At 39.5% G+C, this 27,348-nt stretch overlaps 1 protein-coding gene across 1 annotated transcript; it reads right to left on the bottom strand.

Moving 5' to 3' along the window:
• Positions 1-570: 570 nt before the first annotated feature.
• Positions 571-27,348, bottom strand: ETF1 (eukaryotic translation termination factor 1). Its single transcript, XM_006070840.4, has 11 exons — positions 27,188-27,348; positions 26,923-27,026; positions 9,353-9,528; positions 8,837-8,976; positions 6,205-6,343; positions 5,733-5,923; positions 5,049-5,178; positions 4,354-4,509; positions 3,890-3,954; positions 3,068-3,215; positions 571-2,893 (listed from the first exon to the last, which is right to left on the bottom strand). The coding sequence occupies exons 2-11, from the start codon at positions 27,006-27,008 to the stop codon at positions 2,811-2,813; spliced, it is 1,314 nt and encodes a 437-aa protein (XP_006070902.1). The 5' UTR covers positions 27,009-27,026; positions 27,188-27,348; the 3' UTR covers positions 571-2,810.

Below are 27,348 nucleotides of genomic sequence, written 5' to 3'. Positions count from 1 at the left end.
GAAGCCCTGTTCCATTGAGCCAGCCTCTGACTTGCCCTTGAATGAGGCTACTGCTCTTCCACAGGTACCAGGTATGCAAGATCAGAACACGGGAGGCTTAGTTTCCACCTTTCCATCTGGATCTGCTATTGACTCAAAGGCAACCACATTTAGAAAGAGAATCAATTTTGGAATTAAGCCTGGCATAAAATTTGGCTTTGTCACTGAAGAGCTGCTACTTAACTTCTTTAGGCCTGTTTTAAAAGTGCCACCTACCTCCATAGAATATTAACAAGGGTAACACCTTTTTTTCTTTTTAAAGGGCAAGTTTCCCTTTGGCTTGCATAGGGAAGAGAGTAAGGTACAAATTAGTTTGGCTCAGCAACTGGAACCTCTTTCCTCTGGTGTTAACACTGGGATCATGGCCTTTTGTATATACCCTTCCATAGGCAAATGTAGCGTTAGACAACTAAAGCTATGGCTGAAAAGTAACTGAGGAAATTGCACATGCTTTGGAGGGCTCTTTCACACTGTCTCCACGGCTCAGACCTTTCTTAGAACAGTCCTAAAAAATCTCAAGCACACGAAGTATATTCTTAAATATGGTTTAATACTCTTCTCCATTTCTGTACATCACAACACCAAGATTTTGCTGTTTAGGATCTCTCTGTAGAGGCTATAGAGAATGCAAAGGCTACGGTTTTCACCCCCTCTTATTTATGTGTTTGTATTGTGTAAGTGTAATACATATCAGTATATATTGATACACACATCAATATATAATGCAATATATATCACTGAAGAGAACACATTGATTAAAGAAATACAAAAATTTGGCATCATTTCCAAACTTAAATAGTAAAAATAAAAACTACAAAAGGAGCTGCATACCCTAAATGTATCATGTGAAACAACAAGCATATTCAAAAATGTAAATTTACATCCAATTTCTCTGATCTTGTCATATATCACATTAGACCCATTTACAATGGCAAAACCCTAAGGTACTGCTATGAAGAGAGCATGTTTGCTCGCTCTTGGGTGTTCTGCAAACAAACAGCAGAGCCCAAAGAAAAAGCCTGTTCTGGTGAAGCCTCCCGCATTGGTGAATACCAAAGAACTGACTCTTCTTACTGGGGGTTGAGACATCAGGTTATACATTGACAGACAGTCATTTGGACCTCAGAGTACAGTGTTGAGAACCAGAAGCTTTACATTTAAGACATACTCCCTTCATTCAAGTGAAACAGGATTACTGGAACGATAGGCAGGTCTGCAACCTGGGAACAAGGAGCTGGTTCAGACCAATAAAGCTACGAGTGACTGAGTCAAGTCAGTGAAGAACAGCAGTCAGGCACTAAAGTGTTAAAAGTACCCAATTTGAAAATCAAATGCACCCCAATACCCTAGCAGTGTGGGGTGATACCAATCGACTTTTAAAACCTTTGGTCCTTCAAAGTCCATTTGGTATACTTTTTTCCATTGCTACCACTGGGCACGTCCTATACACTTTGTTCACTGTCACCACCTCAGGCACCCTGTCCGTGACCTTGCATGTTTGCTGGGGTCAAGTCTGATTTACAACCCAGCTGTGAAGCCTAAGCTTCAGGTTTTCAGGCCCACTTTTGGGTCCAACATGGTTAAGTCCTTGGTGCCAGAAGCTGTGTCCCCATCCCTTCCCACCCCTGCCCTTCCCACCCTCCTCCCATAATTTCTCCTATGAGAGGTGCTTGTAAGTCCCATATTTGAAACAGATGCTCCAACCCCACCAGGAGGTCAGGGGTTTACAATTACATGCACAGTCATACATGTCTCGTCTGTCGTTCCTGTGAAAAACCTTGCAGTTCATTTTTTAAAAATCAAAACATTCACATAATCTCATGCCATCCAACACAAGGAAAACACGACCACCTCCCTTTTGCAAGGACAGACCCAAGCAAAATAAAATATTTAAATGTCTTTGCTTCCACTTAAATTGCATGTTTTATTTCTCCCAATTCCAGCAATAGCATAGAAGTCCCATCATATCCATCCCAAACTGGTTTCTAGTATGCAAGACTATGTGAACCCTTTTCAAAACAGTTGATGCTAAGGGCTCCCAAACCCTGGGCGCAAATGCGCCTGCAAAACAGATGGAAGGAAACAGAGCAGTGGCCCAAATGCTTCATGTGTCAGTTTATCTTTGCAATGCAATCTGCATCCTTGAAACTGACAGCCTGGAGGGGACGGGTAGTGGTGAGGGAGTGAAGTTGAAATTGCCTATTAGCTCACCCTTTCAACATTAAACAGAGACCGAGAGAAATGGTTCCAACATTTCACCACATATATTTCTTCTTATGCAGTCTAAGCTGAGAATGCCATGTAAATGGGTCACTGCGAAATGCAGCAATTTAATTTTTCTCCAATCAAAATAAGAAACAAACCAGTATATCTCATTTCTATTAACTTTTGAAGGTTTACAGCAGTTAAAGTATTTTTGCTTCTATGTATGAAGGTTAAAAAAATCTTTTTTTTTTTTTTTCCCCCCATAAAATACAAGAGCAACCAATTTCACCATCGAGTAAAAGTAAAAACTGGGATTCTTTTTAAATTAGTCCAAAGTGGCATTTAGGAACTAGTTGTAGGCTGCTGCGCTGACACCATGACAAACCAAAGTGTAGGGCTGGGTCTGGTTTTGTTTCGGTTTTCTTTTCAATATCCAATGCTCATGGATTAAGTTCTGGAAATGTTCCAATTGTAAGGCAGGGATCTGTTTGGATTCCACCACGGGTATGCTCCTTGGGTTGGATGCTGGAGGGTGAGGCACGTTTTGCCGGACCCATGTCGACTACCTAGTAGTCATCAAGGTCAAAAAATTCATCATCTCCTCCTTGGTATTCCATTCCCTGGAAATCTACTCGGTACCGCAAGATACCTATGGGAACAAACGAACAAACAGTAAATAGCTGTGGCTGACAGGACTGGAGGGTGGAGAGCAGTCCCCTTGCAGAATTACAGCACACCTCTCTGGAAGTAATGATATTTTGGGGATACACAGGAAAGGCTGTGGCTGAGACCCTGGCTTTTAGTTTTCTGATTTGCTACTCACCTCCAATTCCACCAAATCCTTTGACAAACTGGGATCCTTCTTGTGACTTATCTGTGACAATTTCCAACGTAGCTCCAAATTTTTTATAGTTGTTGGCAAACCACTCCAGAAGGGGCATGCTCTCAATCAGCTCATGTTCTTGTCCTGTCTGCAGGGGCAGCCATGAGATACAGAAACAGTAGGATTAGGATATATAAAGACATGGATACTTGCTACCCTGCCTGCTAACATTTCTCTCTTCTTCTCAGATCTATGGTGTGTTAAACTGTAAGCAAATTATGGGTTCTGGTGGCATAAACGCAACAGCACAGAAATTCTGATTACTTCAAACAACATTCCTCCCCTGGCTCCAGCATCAGTAATGAAATGTTGACACACACTTGGCAGTTTTTCAATTTATGGTTCCTCCCATTGTCTTGAGAAGTCAGGCTGTTACAAAGTGTCTCTAGACAATATTCATTCAACAGCTAAGAGACAAGACACAACTGCTTTTTGGAGGAGCCTTGTAAAAACCAAAGTTGTCCAACTCAGAATTTGAAGATGCTAACAATTAAAAGGGACCTGTGTTGAGCAAGTAAACCTTTTTATACTTAAAAAAAAAAAAAAAAAAAAAAAAAAAAGAACCAGGGTAACCATCACCTACCCTGCTTCCTTGGAATCAGACTATTATGTGGCATATGGGAGTGGACCACCTCCTGGTACTCCCACTGCTGACCAGTAGAGGTCTGGTTTCCCGAGGCTGATGCTACTCTATGCTGCCAGTGCTCTAACATACAGATTTGTTTCCTTGCATGTATCATCAAAGCATAAACAATCACATACCTCTTTGTCTGTAAAATGAGACTTATCCTTCTCTTGTTCTGGAGTTAGATAGAGAATTTTCTCCTCTGCAGTATTGGGGGGGAAAAAAAAGTGTTAACCTGCTTCTCAGATACTAACAGGTTTAAGTTCCATGAGGTGAAAATTAGATGAAAGGACTCCTGAACTGATTCTATCAACCTTCTTTTCATAAGCACATTAGTCAGTATGCAGTGAATGACTGTCTACCAGGTATAGTGGTCCTATCATAAGGAAACATCAAAGACATTTAAGATACAGCCCTTGTCCTCAAAAATCTTAGGCAGACATTTATCAGTTCAATAGGGTACAGGCTGGGAGTGGGGAACAAGGTCTACATCTGCCTTTTGATTGCTCCTGAAATCAGCCACCTTATCCAATCTCCACCCCAGGCTTCTTGAATACACAGGTCAGTAACAAATGGAAACCTTATTTACTAATTATCATACCTTCTGTGCCTTGGCAATGAAGAACATATCTCATGATATCCAGATTTTCATAGACTATTAGAATCTCTACAGCTCCCATTTCTAAAGCCTTTAGTGTATCTTCAACTCCGAAACAGTACTTGCCCGTGTCCTGGCTTATTTCATCGAAGTATCGCCCTGTGGTTAGGGACAGGTCAATAAGAATGTATATTAATGTTTCTTTTTGTACATATACACCTGCTTACTCAAAAATCAGAGAAAGAGAAAAAGTCAACTTAAAAATAACTGCCAAAAGTTAGTGAAAAGTCACACCACTAGTCGAGGCTCCAGAAATTGAGTCTCATGAGGTACCAGTTAAGCCAAGTACATAATCATTTGGAAATGTATGTGTATCAAATTGGAAACACAGCCAAACAATGGCCCTATTAATCTTTAATTTGAGCTTTTGAATTATTTATCACTCTAAAACAAAGGATAATATGGGAAATTTGAGTGAAGTTTGGTTCCTACTGCCAAAGGGTAAAAAACAGGAAGAAAAACAAACATTTATTAATATTAGACATGACAACTAAAGGATGATTTACAATAATGATTCCATTGAGGAGGATTTTAATAAAAATGCTAAACCTTCCTCTTTTACCCTTCTCAGTGTCTTGTTTTGTACATACACACATACAAAAACTTTTCAGAGTAAAGAAGTTGTATTTCACTGATACCTATTAATTTCTTCTCTTGAATGAACTTCACGTTGGAGAGGACCTCAGTAGATAATTCAATAGCTTGATTGAATCCATTTTCACCACCATAAGATATATCAACTAATTTTAAAACTTTTGATTGCAACCTCTGACACAAAACAAAATTAAAGAAAAAAAAGCACATCATTAGTACTTCAAAACACCCTTATCAAGACCCATTACCTCTTAATGGCATGCAAAACTAACCAGTGAAACCTCAGGAGGAAGAATATGGGGGAAGGTGCCCAATTTATTCATGAACAGGTCTCATGAAGATCACCTCCCCAGCCAACTGTACTGCACATCCTATTAGACTTATAAAACCAGCTCCTAGTTTCTTTGAAATCAAACTTCAATTTATTATTATTTTTTTTTTCAAACTTCAATTTAAAGCCAATTATGGCAACCTACTAAAACCAGGGACCAACACAGGGCCAAGAAAGATTCCATCCTCAAATGGCTGATTTCAAAAGCAAGTCCAGACATGGGGGAATATCTCCTAATATTACTAATAATACACACAAAATTTTGCCAACACAGACTGAGGTTTTTAACATGGAATTTATTACTGTAAAAGAAAGAGATGTGCACTTCCCAGCACTCACAGAACTCAACTACTCCCACCTAGAAACTTACATAATGGAGCATCTACTTCTCACTTACCTGATCAAACATATCAGATTGACTTAATTCAGTTTTAAAGTCAGCTGATCCAGCTAAAACGAGACCAGCCACATTCACCTTGTCCCCAGAAATAAACAGCTGCACAGCAGTCTCAGCTACTTTTCGAACATAGTTATGTCGCTTTTCCATTCTTAAACGGGCAAAACGCAAGGCTGACTGACCTCCTCTACCTTTGACAAAAAAAGTGATGAGAGAAAAAGGCATTTATTATGTACATGACACCTTGCTAATAAGTAATTATATAACCATGCTATTTCCCAAGGAAAGGAGAAAATCACTATTCCTTTCAGAATAAAATCGCTTTTAGTGAGTGAACACTAATTCTGTAGTCAAAAGAGTCAGAAGTAACAATGCTTCTCCCATCACCTGAGTTTACTTTCCCCTATTACACAATTTGCTTCCTTAATGCTGGACACAAAGGAAAAGTGTTCATGTTCTCTTCCTAGATTACCATGTTTCTTTGGGAGATCCACAGTGAATTTGTGCAGGACTTCTCTTGTATTTCCTTGGAGTGTGCCAAAAAGTGCACCACTACCATCTATTACAATGAAGCCAAACTTGCTATCATCTGAAAGTAGTGCTGTAAGAGCCTGAAAAGCAAACACAGGTACCACACCATAAATCTCAAAGCTTTGCAAAATTAAGACAAAATTCCAAAAGGACATATACAAGCCCTTTCCACTCACTCAGAACAGTATGGAGTACTACAGGAAAACCATTTCAAGGAGTAATTTAAAGGCTTCAGCTATAAATATGTAATTCACATAGACAAATCTGAACCTGATGCAGGAGAAAACCAACAATATCAATGTTAAGCCTTTTTACAAAGCTGACCTAGGCACAGGAACCCAAAACTAATACAGAGTTACAGGGATCAAATTCTTCCTAGGTTGTTTTTAGACTGATGGTGGTCTAGGGAACATAATATTCAAAGTCTAACCTCCAAAAGTTGACTTGCTGTTACCATTAATAATCCAAGCATTAATAAGCAGTATTCACTATGGCTAATAAGAATCTTTTGTAAATCAATTCTAGAATAGGAATACTCACTGAGGACAAAACCCAGAAACCGTCTATAAAAAGATCTGGTTTTGAAATGTTTCATTTAATTATGTCTTGAGTAACATTAATGACATCAATATCTAAAATTCAATTTTAAAGGTACTATAGGTAATAATTCTGAATTTTTATGAGAGAAAATCCTTCTGCGTTAGTATTATATCATTGTATTTCTGCCTCCTGAAAGAGCAGATCTTTAAATAGATCTGGGACCCATATAGATGAGCAAGAGTTGGCGTCTATAGACATGGTAGATGACTAATTACTAGGTGGCAGCCTCTATAGAGCTAAGAAATTATTACCCATACCATTTAACTGAGGAAGAAAACAGCTCTTCACGAACTGACTGGAAAGCAGATTAATCACTAAGAATCACCCTTTAACCAAAGCATACTTAATAATTAGCATTAAGACATGAATACTGGCCATGTTAAAAAATTTGCCTTAAGACTCTGTCTTCCAATGCAGCGGGGTACACGTTTGATTCCTGGTCAGGGAATTAAGATCCCACATGCCACAGAGTAGGGCCAGAATTTAAATAAATAACTTGTTTAAAAAAAATTTTGCCTTATCCCAATTACCTCTGTTATAACTTGATTAATTTAGGTTTTCAGCAAGCCTGCTCATCAGGGAATAGACTTATCCCTCATAATAAGAATATATAAATATCCTGATTAAACATAACTTCAGTTGTGTTGTTCAGTATGCCACATGTGTATGTAGTTTGTAATAGAGCCAAAACAAACAAAGCTAGTTAAGATGAAATGATATCTTGGAAAAAGTGTTAAGGTTTAGAAAAACCAATGAAGCTAACTTAGGTAAGTAAGGTAAAACTAGATAACATGAGTATCATGTACTGTTTAAATCAAGACTCAAAATCTGCTTTTATCAAAGCAGATACAGTTAATTGGAAGAGGGTGGCAACTGCCTCCCCAATGAAACTTTTGCCATAAGGAGGCTGTGACAGCCAAGAGAAAAATCAGTCTCCACCATCTATGCAATCGCTCAAGATCCGACTGGAATTGAACTTCCCGTCAAGTTAGCAGAATCATCCATTGTAAACTGTGTCGACAAATGTCAGTTCTGATTCCACTATAGCGGTTTTCCCCAATGTCGATGAAAGGCAAGAGACTGAACTAGAAGCCAGCTGTGAATTCCTGATTGTTCTACTGTTGACTGATTTAGGTCACTCTAATGAGGTTTCCTTTCTGCCCTTAATGTTCATCATATTATGACAGTTCTGTCATTCAAAAGTTTTTTTGTTTTTTTTTAATGCATGGGGAAAAAAGCTCTTATGGTCCTGACTACTGAAGATTTTTATAATTTGTGAGCTGAAACTAAGAACGCAAGAAATATAGTCAAGTATCATGGATACATAAGGAGACCTAGAGTTCAGGTAGTCATTTATTTCTTTGCTTCTAATTAGCTCTTCAAACCCAGCTTAGCACTTTCCTCAAATATGCTGAATATTCATGTCATTCATTGTCATAATAATGTAATTTTTTTTTTTTTAAGAGCCAGCCTTATAAAATGGAACAGTTATTTGGAAAACAGCCTGTCAATTGTTGAACTGGTTAAACATAATTACTATATGACCCAGAAATTCCACTTTTAGCTTGTATACCTGGCCCCCCAGTGAAAACATATGGACGTAACAAAACCTTGTACACGTATGTTCAAAGCAGTATTATTCATAACAGCCAAACAGTGGAAATGACAGTTTCACCAAATGATGTTATTAAGTGAAATGTGGCATAGCCATGAATAGATATAATGTGGAAAATAGTATTTGGTAATAAAAAAGGAATGAAGCATAATACATACCACAAAATGGATGAACCTTGAAAACACGCTAAGTAAAAGAAACAAGCCACAAAAGGCACAGAAAAACAGATTAAGGGTGGCCTATTGCTGAGAGATCTTGGGGTATGGTGGTAGGGACAGATGAAGGCCTGGGAGTGACTGCTAATAGCTATGGTGGATTTCTTTTAGGGTAACAAAAACATTCTGTTTTAACTTCTTACCTCTGTATGGAATTTGTTGTCACACAAATACAATGACGTATTAATTGGTTTGAAAGGTTCAAAGTCAATGTTGACTTTCTTTTCCTTTCCTTCTTCTGTTACAATTGTACCACAGTAAACAACCAGGCCATTTGGAGGTACTGCAAAGAACAAACAATTTCCCCACTTATATACACACCTAATTTTCCTCAATTAATAGGAAATGTTCCCACAGCCCATTGTTCCTGCCCCTTTAAATCATAATTTTCATGAAGTACAAATATCTGTAAATTTCTCAGGCAGATTTCTCTTCCTAATTTTGAAACTTGAGATGTTTTCAAAAGGATTTATTATTTTAAGTATAGTACATACTACTTAACTTTCAAAAAATAACTTAGGGAAAAAAAAAAGACCAAAGGAACACAGCTTATGGCTGGGTAAAGAAAGCACTTGTGACCAAAAGCATCACAACAGAATCAAAGTGGAAAATACAACCAAGACAAAGTAGAGGAGGTAAATGATCAAGCTCCAGATTACCTTTGTTATAAAGTTTGAGTCTTTGTTGTACAGATGTAATGGCTCCCAGGACTGAAAGGCGGTTTACTCGTGACTTAATGTTAGATGCAGTTCCAAACTCATCTGCTAACATTTTTGCCACTCGTGAAATCTGGTCTTTGGGAGGAATGATCAACGATATCATGCTTGTGCCATTGCTGTGGAAGAATAGCATTAGAGGTTTAAGTACTACATAAGTAAAGAATTACCATTAGTAAATGGAGTTAAAAGTGAGATGCCCCTAATATAGGAAAAATAAATCACTCTAAAAGTGACCATGAAGGTAGGGGCTATACCTCTGTAATTAAAGTGACCCAGAGCTAGAACAGTGTTCAGAATATGGCAGGTATATCAATCTTCAACAAAGAGGCAAGACTATACAATGGAGAGAAGCCAGTCTCTTCAGCAAGTGGTATTGGGAAAGTTGGACAGCGCATGTAAATCAATGAAGACACACCCTCACACCATACCCAAAAGTAAACTCAAATTGCTTTAAACACGATACCATAAAACTCCTAGAAGAGAACACAGGTAAAACCTTTTCAGATAACTTGTACCAATGTTTTCTTAGGTCTGTCTTCCAAAGCAACAGAAATAAAAGCAACAATAAACAAATGGGACCTAATCAAATTTATAAACTTTCACACAGCAAAGAAACCATAAACAAAACAAAAAGACAACATACTGAATGGGAGAAAATACCTGCAAATGATGCGACCAACAGTGGCTTAATTTCTAAAACATACAAACAGTTCATACAACTAACTCAAGAACAAAAAACAAACACTATCAAAAAATGGGCAGAAGACATTTCATGAAAGGACGCTCAACACTGCTAATTATCACAGAAATGAACATAAAAATTACAATTTCCTATCACATAGAAATGCACATAAAAATTTCCTATCAGCCAGGATGGTCATCATCAAAAAGTCAACAAATAACAAATGCTGGAGAGGTTGTGGAGAAAAGGGAACCCTTCTACACCACAGGTGGGAGGGAGTTGGTAAATTGGTGCAGCCACTGTGGAACAGTATGAAGGTTGCTTAAAAAACTAAATACACACACACATGCACAGCCATAAAAAAGAACGAAATAATCCCATTTGAGGAAGAAAAAAGACATATCCCATCACTTAATGTGGAATCTAAAATATGACATAAATTTATTTACAAAACAAACAGAAAAAAAAACTTATGGTTACCAAAGGAGAAAGGGGTTGGGGGAAGGTATAAATTAGGAGTTTGAGATTAACAGACACATACTACTATATATAAAGTATCAACAGATAAACAACAAGGTCCTACTGTACAGTACAGGCAACTATATTCAATATCCAGTAGTAAACCATAATGCAATATAATAGGAAAAAGAATGTATATATACACATATAACTATCAGTGAATGTATATGCTGCTGCCGCTGCTGCTAAGTTGCTTCAGTCATGTATGACTGTGCGACCCCACAGACAGGAGCCCACCGGGCTCCTCCGTCCATAGGACTCCCCAGGCAAGAATACTGGAGTGGGTTGCCATTTCTTTCTTCAGAATGTATATATATTGATTTACAATCCCTTGTGGCTAGACGGTAAAGTGTCTGCCTGAAATGCAGGCGACCCGGGGTTCGATTCCTGGGTTGGGAAGATCCCCTGGAGAAGGAAATGGCAATCCACTCCAGCACTCTTGCCTGGAAAATCCCATGGAGGAGCCTGATAGGCTACTGAACAACTTCACTTTCACACTTCAATTAAAAACATATGACAGGTGTTTAATTCTTTGAATGAATACTAGCTTTAGCTACATGTAAAGACAAAAGGCACTTTAAGAGGTACTAGGGAAACGCCTCATTCACCAAGGAACGAAGCAGGAGAAGCTTTGATAAAGGTGCGACAACAAGACTGGAATTTAACCTTGAGTCCATGGCAGAGGCTTAGAATCTGGTGGTTCTTCAGAGGATGATGCAATAATAGGATGGTGCAACAAGTCTAAATGAAATAGCAGTTTATATATCCTGGACCCCTCCTTCAAAATTCCAGGCTCACCACAAAAACTTAAGAATCACTAATGAGGAACAAGTCTTGGATTCACATAAATATCCCAGTTAGGAAATCTGTCACACATACACCTTTCTCTCTAAATAAATGTACCTCTAAATGTATTTTACATATTAATCACTTTTGAGTTTGATTAAAGAGAGAAATGCAGAGTCTGATTACCCCTGGGTACCCAAGCAAACTGAAGTTTCTACAACTAAAAACCAGGACAAAAACCTAACTTACGGAGGATACATCCCCAAGGCTTTGTCACATGGGAGCTCCCTTTTGAACAGCTACCAACCCCCTCTAACCTTAATATTGATGCCAACTACTTATCTTTTTAACCTAGATATTCTCAAGACTTATTAAGTCTAGTTATGAAATATTTAGTCTAGTTAAATATTTATTTCACTAGTTAATATTTATTAGTCTAGTTAAGAAATATTTTACTAGTTAAAATATTTCTTAACTTTCTTTGAAGAAAATATTTTTAAAAATTATCAAAATATACCAATTCACTAATCATTAATCAAAACACAAACCCACTTCACACCCAATAAGATGGCCACTATTAAAAAAAAAGATCATGGCATCTGGTTCCATCACTTCATGGGAAATAGATGGGGAAACAGTGTCAGACTTTATTTTTTTGGGCTCCAAAATCACTGCAGATGGTGATTGCAGCCATGAAATTAAAAGACGCTTACTCCTTGGAAGGAAAGTTATGACCAACCTAGACAGCATATTCAAAAGCAGAGACATTACTTTGCCAACAAAGCTCCGTCTAGTCAAGGCTATGGTTTTTCCAGTGGTCATGTATGGAAGTGAGAGTTGGACTGTGAAGAAGGCTGAGCACTGAAGAATTGATGCTTTTGAACTAAGATCTGGCCTGGTCAAAAAGTTTTAAAAAAAAAAAAAAGTGCTATGGGAAAGACTCAAAATAGAACTTAGTAAGATATTTCCTTTAAGGTTTCTTAATCTGCAAGCTTACAAGAAAAGCCAAAGGATTTTCCTGAGAAGTGCTAATTTGTGTTTACCATTAGTAAAAATAATTTTATGTTAAAAAACTACATTACCCATTTTATTGAAAACAAGTAACAATATGAACTGAATTAGAAGTATAACCAACATATACATGGGATATTACAAGTCCCAGATGTGCCCTGACCAAATCTAATGGTGGCTTTCTTTATCTATCATTATAAATTGATCCAATTTCATATACCCAGACAAAACCCTAACTGAAAAAGATACACACACCCCTATGTTCATAGCAGTACTATTCACAATAGCCAAGATCTGGAAACAACCTAAACGTCCATCAACAGATGAATGGATAAAGAAGATATATACATGTAGTACACCCCCTGCAAAAGAGAGAACAAAATAATGCCATTTGCAGCAACATGGATGCAATGAGAGATTACCATACTATGTAAGTCAGAAAGACAAATGCCGTATATCACACCTTATGTGATAGTGTGGAATCTTAAATATGACACAAATGCACCTACTGACCAGACAGAAACAGATTCACAGACAGACAGAACAGACCTGTGGCTGCCAAGGGGGGTGGGGGAGGAATGGAGTGGGAGGTTGGAGTTAACAGATATAAGCTATTATATACAGAAAAGAATATTAAAGAAAAAAATAAATGTATATACATATATATAACTTTGCTGTAGAGAAATCAAGTTGTAAATCAACTATGTCAATAAAAAATAAATTGAGCCAGTTTATATTTTGAAGGCAAAAGCTGATCTGATATGAGCCAAAGTACGTTAAAAAATGTGACTGTTGTTTTACAAACTGTTTCTACTTGATACTTAATGAGTCTATAGGAAAGTTACTTCCTGAGATTCTTCAAGATCATGATCCTAAAGGCTATGATAAATTTAATCATTACAAGTTTTAGTGTAAAAATGAAACAGGTGGGGGCTTTCTTTAGATAAACTGCCAGAAAACACCTAGAACTTCTTCCTAATTGCTGAGTGTGTTAACTTCACATATATCCAATGTCTGGTGGACGTCCGCAAGAAAAATAAATTAGACAGATGGCTACAGTGTCAAGTTGAATAGGCTTATGTGCCAAGTGTCTTAAGAAAGAAGGGAAGAGGCACAGTGAAAGGAACAACATCAAAAAGTAGAGAAAACCCCCAATATTAGCTTTGTAACCATAAGTGTTTGAAATCTCTAAGTGTGCATCTTGGTACCAGCACTGGAAAAGAACCTCATAGTTTTCTGCTAGTGGCAAAGTTCACAAGTCTCCTAGTCAGACAAGTTTTCTTTAGAAGGAGACAAGCTGGCTAGCAAGCCCTTCCACAATCAGGATAGTTGCTCTCAGACTGTCAGCTAATGTTGTCTTCAAACCCAGCATTGTTCCTGTTGGGGTATCTACTCAAAACTTAGAAGGCTGGTTCACAACCTTTGTGATACTTTCCTCAATAAACTACAAGTAAATTTGTGAATTATGAACTACAAATATGTGGTAAAGCATGGTGTGTGCTCTGCTGCCACCCCTTGGACAGGGGAGCAGATATTCTAGTCAAAGCGGAGAATCAAACAAATTCATGATAAGCAGCTTTAGCTGTCACCATAAATACAAGCAATGATCATGAAATAAAAAAATCAGACATATATACAATTGTAGTGGCCATGTTCTAGTTTCTGAATTAGATGGAAAAAGAATTGCCAAATCAAATAATTTGGTATCTTCTATTACAAAACAAAACAAAACAAAGCTCTTTTAGCAATCAACTGTAACAAACTGCTGTACTTCCAATATTTATCTTGTTACGGACCTAAATTTCTTAAACACTTTTCGATAATTCCTTCTGGAGTTCTGCCAAATCTTATAGGCAAAAGAGGAGAAAAAGGAGTTTGCTCTAGGAGGGGCTGGAAAAATTAGGCAAGTAAATTTAACTTCAAACTTGTTTTAGATTGTAGGTATCACCTTATGATATGAAACTATACAAGACAGGGGAAAGTTGCAATCTGAGCTTTACTGACTTGTATTTGTTTTCAGATGAACAGTTTTCAAAAGAGAATTTCTTTACCCTGGGGCTTTTGGACTTTTTAGGAACCAAAAGAGTTTAGCTACTTCTCAAAAGGGCTCAGTTGTAGGAAATGTAATGAGAAGGGGCTAAAAGGATAGCAGGGTGGAGGCTCAGAGATTAGAAAGCTAACAGGCAACAAACCCAAAGGAGGTAGGCTAAAGAGAATGTTGGAATAAATTAACTGAGGGGCTGAAATGCCTAAAGGAAGTCCCTAACACAGGATAATCATGTGGAGGACAAAGCAATGACCTTAAGATAAGCAGCTATTTACTTTTCACTGTGGATAGGTTAAGAAGATAAGCATCCATTAAGCAACTTTACTGTATAGCACCAGAGTTGGGCAACCTTAAACTCACACCCATTTAACATCCTAGAAAGGACAGAGTAGTAGAGATACCTAAGAACATAATCTTGTTATGGAATTCCACTTTAAAAATTGGTAGATTTCTACTAAGTTGTTAAATATGAAGCCACTTAACAGTTAGTCTTGGCTTCTTACTCATTTTGAATTCTGACTAATGTTTAAGAAAAAACTGGGCTTCCCTGGTGGCTCAGACAGTAAAGAATGTGCCTGCAATGTGGGAGACTCAGGTTGGATCCCTAGGTCAGGAAAATCCCCTGAAGGGAATGGCTACTCCAGTATTCCTGCCTGGAGAATCCTATAAACAGAGGAGCCTGGTGGGTTACAGTGCATGTGGTCACAGAGTGTCACACATGACTGAGCGACTTTCACTAGTTTCCCTTTGGGCCTCTCTCTACCCAGTCTTGAGGACTTTCCTGGTGGCTCAGACGGTAAAGCGTCTGGCTGTAATGTGGGAGCGGGGTTCAATCCCTGGGTCAGGAAGATCTCCTGGAGAAGGAAATGGCAACCCACTCCAGTATTCTTGCCTGGAAAATCCCATGGGTGGAGGAGCCTGGTAGGCTACAGTCCATGGGGTCACAAAGAGTCGGACACGACTGAGTGACTTCACGTTCACGTTCTACCCAGTCTGGGGGAAACTTTTAGTTTCTGAATTCATCTGACACCACTGGGGATGAGGATACAAGGATTATTTAAAGAGATGGCCTCTACTTTAGTTTAAAGGCTTCATGATTTGTATGTTGGGTTTGATAACAGCAAATTAAAAGCTTTTCCAGGAATTTTATGGCTGTCCTAGTGGTTAAGACTCTTGTTTCCACTGCAGGGGGCACAGATTCAACCCCTGTCTGGAGAAATAAGATCCCACATGCCTCACAGAACAGCCAAAAGAATAAAACTTAAAAAAAAAGGGGGGTGGGGAGCTTCTGGTTTTTAAAAATTAAAAACAGTTTTTCCAGGAAAAGTTTCCAAACAAAATAAACACTCCTTTACCCCCCACCCGCCCCTCAGGCAAGCCAATCAAAGTTGCTAGACCAGTTTGTGTAAACACCAAAATAAAACCAAGAAAGCTGAGTATTTCATTTGAAGTAGAGCAAAGAGCCCTCAAGGGAGAATGAAAAATAAAGCTCTCGCTAAGGAGTTGCTGGCAGTGTAAGCAAACTACACCTTTTAATTTTAATAGTTTTCATCCATGCCTCTGCTTTGTCCCTATGTCCCTTTCCCCAAATCAGAAGGCTCTCATTCAAGTCAGTGGATTATGAGGCACACAGCAATGATTCACAGGCAGGCTGTGAAAAAGACACAACATACAGTGTGCTGTGTAAGGTGTCTAGGGGCCTCTGTTCTCAGACCCCTTCTTGTTCTCATCATTTTAGGGGTACATTCCCTTTTCAAAGAAGAGTTCAGCAGTGCTTCCACTCAGAGGACTAACTTCTGAGAAATAAAACAGCTGGGAGACAGAAGGAGTAGTTGTAAATAGACTAAATACGGACAGTTAAACAAACTAGACACAACTTAGGAAAAGCAAGAGAATTTAAAGAGACAGCTGACAGCTTTCTCTTCCTGCATTCTCAAAGGTGACTGCTGAAAGAAAAGTTTCTCTCCCTAGACTGGGCAGTCAGGGGTAGTACCATCAGTAACTTATCTAATCCAAGGTTTCATGGCCCTTAAACACTACAGGGAAACATTAAGGTGCAGATTACCAGGACTGCAAGGACTCTAAAGAAGAAAACTCAAGGTAATCAGAGCAAAGCTTGGATTATGGGGTGTATGTTTATGTAGCTTTACAGTTAGCAGTGTTCCAGCTTTTGGATTCAGGAAGCCTGACAAAATGAAAATCTCAGTAGTCTTTGACTTGTAAAGATCTTACCAGTGCTTATCATTAACAATGCTTAAGAACACTTAAGAAGGCAGTGGCACCCCACTCCAGTACTCTTGCCTGGAAAATCCCATGGACGGAGGAGCCTGGTAGGCTGCAGTCCATGGGGTCGCTAAGAGTCGGACACAACTGAGCAACTTCACTTTCACTTTCATGCACTGGAGAAGGAAATGGCAACCCACTCCAGTGTTCTTGCCTGGAGAATCCCAGGGATGGCGGAGCCTGGAGGGCTGCCGTCTATGGGGTCTCACAGAGTCGGACACGACTGAAGCGATTTAGTAGCAGCAGCAGCAAGAACACTTTAGAAAGAAAATGTGGCACCCACAAGCTTATCCACTGGCCAGTTTGCATGAGAGCCCCAGAACCCTTGAAGAGCTTTCTGAAAAAGCAAAACAAAAATGCCTAGATACAAAAAGATCTCCTCTTCCTTTATGTTCTGATTCAATAGCTCTTGAAAAGGAGGAGTGAGGGTGGTAGTGATTATGTCTGAAAGAGTCTCAACTTTCAAATGCATTGATTTAAATAGAATCAGACTTTAATGCATAACTAGGGTTAAGAATCACTGTGTTTGGCTTCTTTTCTATGCCTTTAAGAAGGACCTCTCAGCCAGCTGAAGTCAAGGAGATTCCATGATCTCACCCCTTCTTAAAAGAAACTCAGAGCTCATCTCCTGCAGGTAAGCTGCTGTCATGTATCCTAGCAATAACATGACTACAATGAATCGTGATGGCTCAGATGTGTCCAACTTTTCCCAGCCAGAACACTCTCAAGTCACTACCATCCATTTTATCACCCCTACTTTCAGATTAGGGTGAGGAGCATTTTAGAGACTGCCTACTATCCTTTCTAGTTGGGATTTAAGAGTATATGCTCCCCAGGAAGCTATCATCTCAATGTTTGACCGAGATAAGCCTAGGATACAGATGGTCAAGGTTTCCCCTATCCCCTTTTCAAGCTCACAAAGCTCAACTTAAATTTCAGACACAGCACTTCTGGGATTCACTAGCCTAGCTACATGGTAGGGATCCCAGCTGAAAATCAATTGGTTCCTCTCCAATTTCTACTACTTCTATTATTTTATTCACTATGGCTTTTCCATTTTTCTTCTTTAACCAAATGCACAAAGCTAAGTTTAAACTCTGAAACTAAAGCAATTTTTATGTGGGTTTAATATGGGAACATAATAGGATGGGGGTTATGAGCACAGGTTTATGACTGTCCTACTGCCACAACCTGGGCAAATTAAGAGTCTCAGTTTCTCTTTACTTCACAAAGTCATGCGGATTCTATAAAACAATATATATCAAGTGCCTCGCATGGATAGATCACTAAATGGTAACTAGATGCACCCTGATAGCTTCTTTTGCCCCACCCCCCTGTCCTTAAGAGAACCCAGAAAGAATTAAGGGCACAGCACAGTTGGGGGGCAGGGGAGAGTAGCAACACTGTTAAGTGATGCTACAGACTTATTTGAATCTAAGCATTAAGTAAGCCTAAAGAGAGAGAGATAATAGTTAACTTTGTGGTAGGTAATAATCACCTTTACTGGGTTACAGGACTTGCCAAATCTTTCAACAGAACAAAAGAACCAAGCCAAAACTCAGTTCAAACAACATGGTCAGAACACTATAAGCTGTTTTGGAATTCATCACAAGGGAGAAATACAGAAATTAATTCCCCTCTACTTCTATCTGGTTATCAGTCACCTCAAAGATTTGACCTGTTTTTCTCTTTCACCCAAAGAAAGTGTGTTAGTTGCTTAGTCGTATCCAACTCTTTCGCGACCCCATGGACTGTATCCCGCCAGGCTCCACTGTCCACAGAATTCTCCAGGCATGAATACTGGAGTGGGTAGCCATTCCCTTAACCAGAGGATATTCCCCACCCAGGGATCGAACCTGGGTCTCCAGCATTGCGGGCAGATTCTTTACCATCTGAGCCACCAGGAGTAATTTCCACCAAATAACTGTGAAATAACACTTCTTGAAGGCAGAATTCATTTCAGCACTGAGTACATGCTTAAACATTTGAGAATGAATAAATGGTTAATTGCTAACATAAGAAACAGGATCTTCTTTATACAGTCTCTTCTAAGCAGACACCAAGGGTTTTATTCTAAACTATTAAATAACATACCAGTTAAGAGTTTGCCAATCTTTGGAGAAGAACTAACATGTGCCTGAAAATGACTAATCATTTCTGCTTTAGCTTCACTAAAATGCTCAAACCATCCCGTCAGTCTTTTACCATAACAAAAATGACACTTTCAGTATCTTCTTTTGCCACTTTTAAACTGGTTCAACCCCACCTCAAACCTGCTCCCAAATATTATCTATGATGCAGGTAGGAGGTGGGTAGGGCTGCTTTCTATAGAGAGAGCTTACAGAATACTGAGAGGATTCTGTTACTGTTCAAAGAGGCTAGACAGAGTTACTGGAAACTGGTTTTGTGCTACTGACCTCAGGGTCAGATGCCATTACCAGATGGACAAGGACCAAGATATGAACACACCAAAACATTAAAGCAGCCTCTAACCTAGAAGACACAATAACTCAAAATGTCCCAATATTTTGCAGAAAGTAAAGTTTACAAAAGGCTCATTTTAGTGTTTTATCCTCAAAAGCATTAAGATTACTGTACTCTAAAACAAAACTATGTATCTGGTGGAGTATTTTTTCTACAATTACAGGAATTTACTTTGTCATAAAAGGGAAACTAAAAACAAACAAATTGACACAGTGGAATATTCCACTAGGGAGCAGCAGAAACTGGAAAATTTCTCTAGCATTCTCACATCAGTGAGAAGCCAGGAGATAGCAATCACAACCAACATTAGGGACCAGCTAACCATCAAGGTTCTACACAGGGCGAGAAAGTCCACTTCTTATCTTTCTTGGCCACTATGCAAGTACTTTTCAAATAAAACAAAAGCCACAGCCTTCCTGTTAATCTTCTTTCTAATACACACATGAGCTTCTGGGGAAGGATTTAGAAGTTATTTCCCTCGCCAATGATGCTCATTAAGAACAAACATGTTCAGTACCCAAGTTCTTCCTAGGGTAGATTTGCAAACAGCATGCCTGTTCCCTTTTATCTTTGCTCTCGAGTCTCTGCACATCTGCTCCCTCTAGTAAACTGAAAATCTCCTTGGACAAGAATCCTCCTTTCAGGAGAGAATAGGAGATGTTTCTATTCAGCAAAAGAAAAATGTTTTTATTCAGCAAAATCAAAGAGCAAGGCAGTGCGGTATAATAGTTAGGACCAGAGGCTCTGCAATCAGCAAAGTGGGGACAGAATCTAGCATTGCCCCTTGTTAAGACTGTTATATTAGCAAAGCTAATAAATCTCTCAGCACGGCAAATTTTTTCATCCATGAAATGGCAGTAATAGCTTTTTTCATAGAGCCATTGTGAGGAGTCAAAATATATGCTCTTCAACCCATCTTCAGGAAACTACTTTCATTGCTTGATTAAAACTCAATCTTTCTTGTCCATGAACTTCTAACCCTGTCTTTCCTGAGGATCCTTCTTGCTTTTAAGTAGAGTCATAAAAGCCAGAAAATGGGATGGCCAGAAAGGAGGAAAACACTTTTTTTCTTCAGTAAAAAAGCTAAAAATATCTAGAGGTATTCAGAAATTAATGTTTGGGGATCAGTACATTTTCACTACTTGCAAACTAGTGTTGGGACTGTCACACTCTGTCAAGCCAACTGTACCAGTGAGGCACATATATGCAAATACTCTGCACAATTTCAATACCCTGACAGCTCACCAACTATCAACCAACACAAAGCTTTTGAGTCTAATTTTGAGCTAACTGGCTTTTAATCAAGAATGAATGTCAATGACCATTTCAAAGTTGCAGATCAGTTACAGCTCCACTACATCAGTGTATCAAAGATACTGTATCAGTCAAACAATGCCCAAAGTAACATTCTCTGACAACATTCACCTGCCTTGTCTAGGAAATTTGCCCAAGTAGTTAAACAATATCTCCATTTTTGACCATGTCTAATACCTCATTTAAGACCCAAATAATCTGCTTACACTACACCCCCATCAACATGTACCCTGTTATTCTGAGACCGGAAATGGATCATATCATCACTCCAAGGTTTTGTGTCAGACCATTTTCTCATGGCATTGCACAATGCTTCCCTAAATGTATAAATATCCAACCTACAGCAGATGTTTGATGGAGCTTGTAAGCTGACTAATTAATAGTAAAAATGCATCTGTGGGCTTCACTTTTCATATACTTAGATGTGAAATTGGGGGAAAAAGTTAGAAGGCCACAGACATCAAGAAAAAGACAATCTTCTGTTTTGACTAGGATCATTCTTCTAAAGAAAACCTTAAAGGATAAAACGAATAAACAACTTCAAGGGTTAAAATAAGGATAAAGTCAACATGTAAATACTTATAGAATGGGTATTACATACAAATTAAGTAGATAAAAGAGAAACAGCACTGGATTACAGCACAGAAAGCTTGACCAATCTATCAATGTGAAAGAATCAAGTCTGTGTTTATCCTTGTATCCCCAAGAAAAACAATGAAATTATGGCTCTTAATCAAACTCAATTATGTTTTGTTAGAGGTGAGAAAAAGAGCAAGGATGCTTTATCTTGATTCACTCAGAGTCAAAGAAAAAGATACCTGTTCAGGAAGAGGAGGGTGGAGGGGGGGAAGGAAACTTTCATTACTACCTAATAGACAGTATTAAGAGGAAGCTGTTATGAGCGGGAACTTTATTCATCATGCTCTCTGAGGACAGCTGCCCACAGAAAAACCTTGTAATTTCTAACCTGGTGGGAAGCATCTTGAACCCCCTCTAAATCCTTTCTCTTCCTCACTAAAGCAGGCTGCTGTAGACACTCCTATAGAATGTATCCTAGAAGAAGGTTCTATTCTGAGATCCCTGGAGAACAGGGTGGACTAAAAAAATTTCTGCTGCCCAAGTTCAGAGATAGATGGTTCGTTCCAGCAGTAGGCCTAGGGAAAAAAGGCAAATTTCTCCTGACTCTTTAAATAGGGCCTGAAGCCATTTAGCCCTGCTGCAAAACCCACATTTTAAGTTTACCCACAACCAAACTCAAAACAAGGGCCCTCTGCTAAAAGGGTCCAACCAGTGTGTGTGTGGGGGGGGCAGGCAGGTAGGGAGGGCACTGGAGACCTACACTGCATTCTGCCTTAAACGGTATTCTAATTAGGTACGCTTGCTTACCTAGGAATGTGTCCAGAGCAAACCTTTCTTTCCTGGAAGGATAAGTGTATCTGCTGTTACAATAAGAAGTCTGTCAGGAGTTGAAATTCAAAGAGAGTAATTGTCCATTAGGTTCACAGTGCACAGAACACCATGCCAGAATACAACGGCTGTTAGGACTAGTTCTGAGTTGAGGCAGGCAGCCTAATACACTTGGAGTAGACTGAGGAACACCACCACACCCTATCAAATATACTCTTATCTGCCCCTCTTCCCTTTACCACCTCAACAGGCCCAGACAAGTTGGTGGCATCTATATTTTGACCACTTTGTGGGAAGTCACTGTAGTTTGTGTTCTACACTCATCTCTTCCCAGGAAATTAAAAATATTCTAATTCTTGACTTTTCTCTAGTGGGGTCTTTTACCTGTGTAACTATCAGAGACAAGAAAGGCAGGAAAAGCCAGAAGAGATGATGAAAAACACCCTCTTTAAGAGCCTGAATATCCTGGCATCAGTATATGAAAAACTACAAAGTATCATTCTTGTTACAGCCACCTGTAACTAGGATGTGGCGAACTAAAAAATAAAACCACCTGAAATTCATTGCTTTGAGACCATTCCAAGAATCCTTTAGGTGAATGTTCTACTAATCAACAACTTCCACTTAGGGAAGGAACCCAAACACATTTTACACACTTTAATTTATTCAAATCATATAAACAATTTACCTATATTCTATTTAAAAATCCGTTCATTGATCTCATAAAAATACTAACTTTTAATTCAATATAATGTGAGGAATTTTCTGGAGATTTTGGTCTGTCCCTGGCTTTTAGAAAGCTCTTAAAAACCTTACAATTTCCTGAGATGGGGAGTGTTTTTGTTATTATTCTTAAGGAGTCCCCAAGGAGCATACCCGAGTTTATGCCAATGAAGTGACTAGGGTGGGGCCCCTAGGCACAATTAGGATGGACCAGTCACCAGAAAGACCAAGTGTTTTGAGGGCTGAACTTTCAGCTTCATTCCCAGACCTACGGGAAGGGGTAGTTGCAGAGTAATCTATATAAAATTTCTGAACACGATTTAATGAACTTCTGGGTTAGTAAACTCAGGTGGCAAACTCCAGTTTCACAAGGACAGAAGCTTCTGCACTTGGACCCTTACAGGCCCTATGTACCACTTCATCTGGCTGTTCATTTATATCCTTCATAACATCCTTTGTAATAAATCAGTTAACATAGTTTCCCTGAGTTTTTTGGACCCTTCTAACGTATCATTGAACCCAAGAAGTCACAGGAACCCCCAAGGCCCAGGCTTGCTTTGGCATCATATGTGTGGGCAGTCTTGTGGGACAGCCTTGTGGGATCTGATAGTAACTCTGGGTAGTGTAAGAATTGAATCCAACTGTAGGAATACCTTGTTGGTGTCCAGTGAGACTTGAAGAACTGCTTGGTGTGCGGGAAAAACCCTACACTTCTAGTATCAGAACTTCTCAGAGGAGAAAAATTGTCCCATCCTGCTGTGCATCCTGTGTTCCCACCCCTACCCCCACCCATATATTTATCTGGGGGCAAGAAAGACAGTCATGTAAAGTCAGGCAATTTATTTCCTTCAAGGTATCTACAACTTATTTTTAACAAAAGCTTTAAAAATGTCCCCAAACCACAGAAGACTCAAATGAAACTTAGAAAGTGCCCTGATCTTTAAACATGGGTTATCGGACTGAGACCTGATTATATATGAAATGTATGATTCCCTGAGGAAGATAAATGAAAAAAAAAAAAAAATCGAATACTCACAGACATAATTTAGCCCAGATTCACCTTGTCCATTCCTTGGTTATATTCACCACTGTCCTTGATATAACAGGCTCTAGTTATGATTTTATTACCTGAAAACTACAAAGCTTCCAACACTATTTCTGGGGCTACCTCTCGCAGGCTCAGAAACATTAAACAACCTAAATTTGCCACTTACCTTTCTTCTACATACTTCACCTGATTTAGTTCCTTATTGAAAATATCGACAATCATGGTTTCCATCCACATGGCCCTATGTTGTTTTGGCTTATGTACACATCTGTCCTCATTTAAGCCAACTATGGAGAATACACCAAGAGCAATCATAAACCAGGAAGAACTACCATTAATTTTAAGTGGGACCTATGTATAGGAAAAGAATTAGCTGGTTTTTTTTTTTTTAACTAGCATACACAGGAACCAACATTTCACCAGGCTTATACAAAGCTAAATATGTATGTTCCATCCAACATAAATTCAAGTTATATGTATAACACTCCTTTTAATTCAGAAAGTATGACAAAAAGACAATACCTCTTGCGAAGATTAAATGAAATAATGTATTGCTTAATACAGTGTCTATAATATGCTAAGTGCTTAATAAACTAATGTGCTTAGAAACTTCACTCTGTTCGGATTTACTTAATCAGTGAGTCTATTTTGCAGGTGGTTTTCCTTTAAAGCTACATTACCTTGGGATCATGTATCAAGATAATCACATATTGGCTATCTCAATTTCAAGATTACTCTTATCCCAGCATACCTGAAGAGCCAGTGTTAAAAACAAACCAATCTCTGATTCTCATGCCCAGAATTGATGGGGGGCGGGCGGTGGGGTGGAGAAGAAATCTTCATTTCCAAAACAATTCTACTAATCTACCACCGTTTCACTATCTAGTACTAATAACCATGCTCGAACACAACCTGTTTTCTCCTGAAACCCACAACTTGCCCCTGCCCCTTAAACATCACCACAAATAGATTTACTGTACCATCCAGTTTGTGCTTAAAATTAAAAGTCCATCACGTTTCTCAATGACTATCTTAGCATTAGGGAAAGAAGGAAAAACAATTCTCACTGCACATTGTGAGAATCTAATGAGTCTGACTAATATACCTCAGCCATAATACAATCTTGCTATTCTCAAAAAGAAATTGGTATATACTAAGAAACTTCTGAGTCAAACAGAATATACATATGACTCCCTTACTGATACCTAGCAATGGTCAAGAATTTAAATTTTCATGGGATCAGGATATAACCAAATCCTGAATAAAAGCAAAGTAGGACATGATTATCAACCACGTTGTTTATAGGACAGCTTAACCTTGTGTAAAATGTTCAAACTTAACTACCACTTGCAAGAAAAGTTGTGCACAAGAACCTCATTTTTAGCATGCTTTAAACTTTACCTAAGTTTGTTAATCAAAGAACTAAAGCCTTTAAAAGCTTCAAAGAGGAGCTTAAAAGTTTCAAGTGGCTAGGTAACATGGCTAGGAACAAATTTAAGAATTAGCTCCCTCCATTAAACAGTAGAAAGGAATGCTGTTACTTATTTAGCAGTAACAACAGCAATCTAGAAAAGTCATACTCAAGTGAAGGATTCAAGCAAAACAACAGAAGATGCTAATGAAACAAAAGAATCTGGCTAATTCCTGGTAGTGCATCATAATGGGTCATGATCTATTATATTATCCTTCCTGTACAGTATTCTCACACTTGGGGAATAATTATTCTACCATGTGGCATAGAATCATGTGTTCAAGTTCTGGTAAGATTATATTAACTATGTCTGAATAATTCTATTAAATTCAAAGAAAAACAAACCTAAGGAATGAAAAATAAGCTGCCACCTTCAATCTGTACCAGAGAAAGTGAGCAAAAACTCCAGTAACTGAAGAGCACCAAACTTTCAGAAGTTTCACCCCAAACAGAACTGTCACTAATTATTAAGAACAAAGCACAACAGCAAAACTGTTAGCCTTGGGCTTCAATGGAACTAAGCATACTTACTTCATAAAGCAGTAACTACTATGAGTTTGATGAATCCCATCATTGCAAATCTGCCCACCAAGGACAAACCTGGGTCAGAAACCAGAATGTCCAATTCATGTAGTGAAAACCACCTTCAACATGGTCTTAGACAAGCCACTCTGCTATTCTAAGAATGCTCAGACATACAAATATGTAATGTTCCAAAAACTTTTTCCTTGCCACATAGTAAAAAGTTTCTATGACTGGCAAAAGAACAAAGTAATAAAGTGAGAGAACAGATATACCCCTGACACACTCTCCCCTAAACAGTAATTTTTTTTTAATTTTAAAAGAGCATATAAAATTAGTTTTAAACTAGTTCACCCTTCCCACAATGGACACACCTAACAACTGCTTCTCAAAATTTACTAAAGAAAACTCAAAGCCCACCGATTCCAGTTCTGAATTTCAACAAGCATTAATACACTACGCACCTCTACCCCAGGAGTTCCAGAGAGAGGCCAAAAGGGAGCCTGTTAATATCAACAACCCCATAATTCGGATTTCTCCTGTATATACAGATACACAGCTGTCAGCCAAAACCTCCCCTCCGGCGCACACATTCCCTGTAACAGCTAAAACCAGGAAGCTAAAGGGTAATTAGAGGACTAGGAGGAAGTCATCTTGGGAGAATTGTAAAACCCAGAGAAATCAGAGGAAGTCAGAAAAAGGTTGTCCTTGACTACCTCTCCTTCCCGCCCCATCCAGACTTAATCCCACCCGGGTCTCAGAAGCCCGGGAGGGAGAGGCCATTTTAATGAGGCTTGGCTGAAGAATGTAAAGGAAGGGAAAGAGGAAATCAGGGAAGGGCCTTTGGAAAGGAAGGCCTGGCCCTTTCCCCCAACAGCACCCGAGTTGGGTGGCAGCATCTGGAGCTTAAAAAGGGAGGTGCTGGATTCAACCGCCTGAGAGAGGTACAAAAGTAGCAGTGGCCTACCACGAGGGGGTCGAGTGGTCCGAGTACCGGGAGCAGGACCCCCTGGCCCCAAGAGGGAGAACTGCCCCTTCTGGGGCCAACGGCGTAGACCCTCGCCCCTGGGACTGAAGCTACTACCCAGAGGTCCAGAAGGCGGGAGTTGGCTAGTGCCTGGTTCTCCTCATTCAGCCATGCGGCGCGGGGGCGGCCATCCTGAGGGGGTCCCGGAACCAAGAGGGCATGGGGGGGCCCAGACGCGGCGCTCACCCGCGGGCCGCCTCCAAGCTCTTAATGAGCTTTTTGATCTTCCAGATCTCCACGTTCCTGTCGGCAGCACTGGGGTCGTCCGCCATCTTCTCGCCTCCTCCTCCCTAGAGCGGCCCGGCGGGGCCCGGAGACACCAAGACCACAGAGTTAGCGCCGCCGCTGGGGCAGAGCGGCCCCCTTCCTTGCCACCCCCGAGAGTCCCTCCTCTTCCCGCCCTGCGCAGCCCGCCGCGGTGGTAGCTGGCCTTTCTCTCTCCCTGGCTTACCTAAGGGCCCAGTCCTGGGCGGCAGCGGCTGCTCCTCCCCGGCGGCGGCTCCGCGGCGGCGGCTCTGACGTAGGACACCGGCTCCCTCTCTCCAGGCAGCTGCATGTGTTGCAATCCGCTCACATGGGGCCTGTGACATCACTTCCTCCGCCAGGGGCTGA

Source organism: Bubalus bubalis, chromosome 9 (assembly GCF_019923935.1).
Source record: "Bubalus bubalis isolate 160015118507 breed Murrah chromosome 9, NDDB_SH_1, whole genome shotgun sequence".
Classification (NCBI taxonomy): Eukaryota; Metazoa; Chordata; class Mammalia; order Artiodactyla; family Bovidae; genus Bubalus; species Bubalus bubalis.
The sequence above is the reverse complement of the archived record's forward strand: the minus strand, read 5'-3'. Positions and strand labels throughout refer to the sequence as shown.

Coding starts and splice junctions, on each gene's coding strand:
- ETF1 (XM_006070840.4), bottom strand. CDS start 27,008: ATGGCGGACGACCCCAGTGCTGCCGACAGGAACGTGGAGATCTGGAAG. Junction 8,977..9,352: donor ACTCAAACTTTATAACAAAG/GTAATCTGGAGC, acceptor TGTTCTTTGCAG/TACCTCCAAATGGCCTGGTT. Junction 3,955..4,353: donor TCATTGCCAAGGCACAGAAG/GTATGATAATTA, acceptor CCAATACTGCAG/AGGAGAAAATTCTCTATCTA.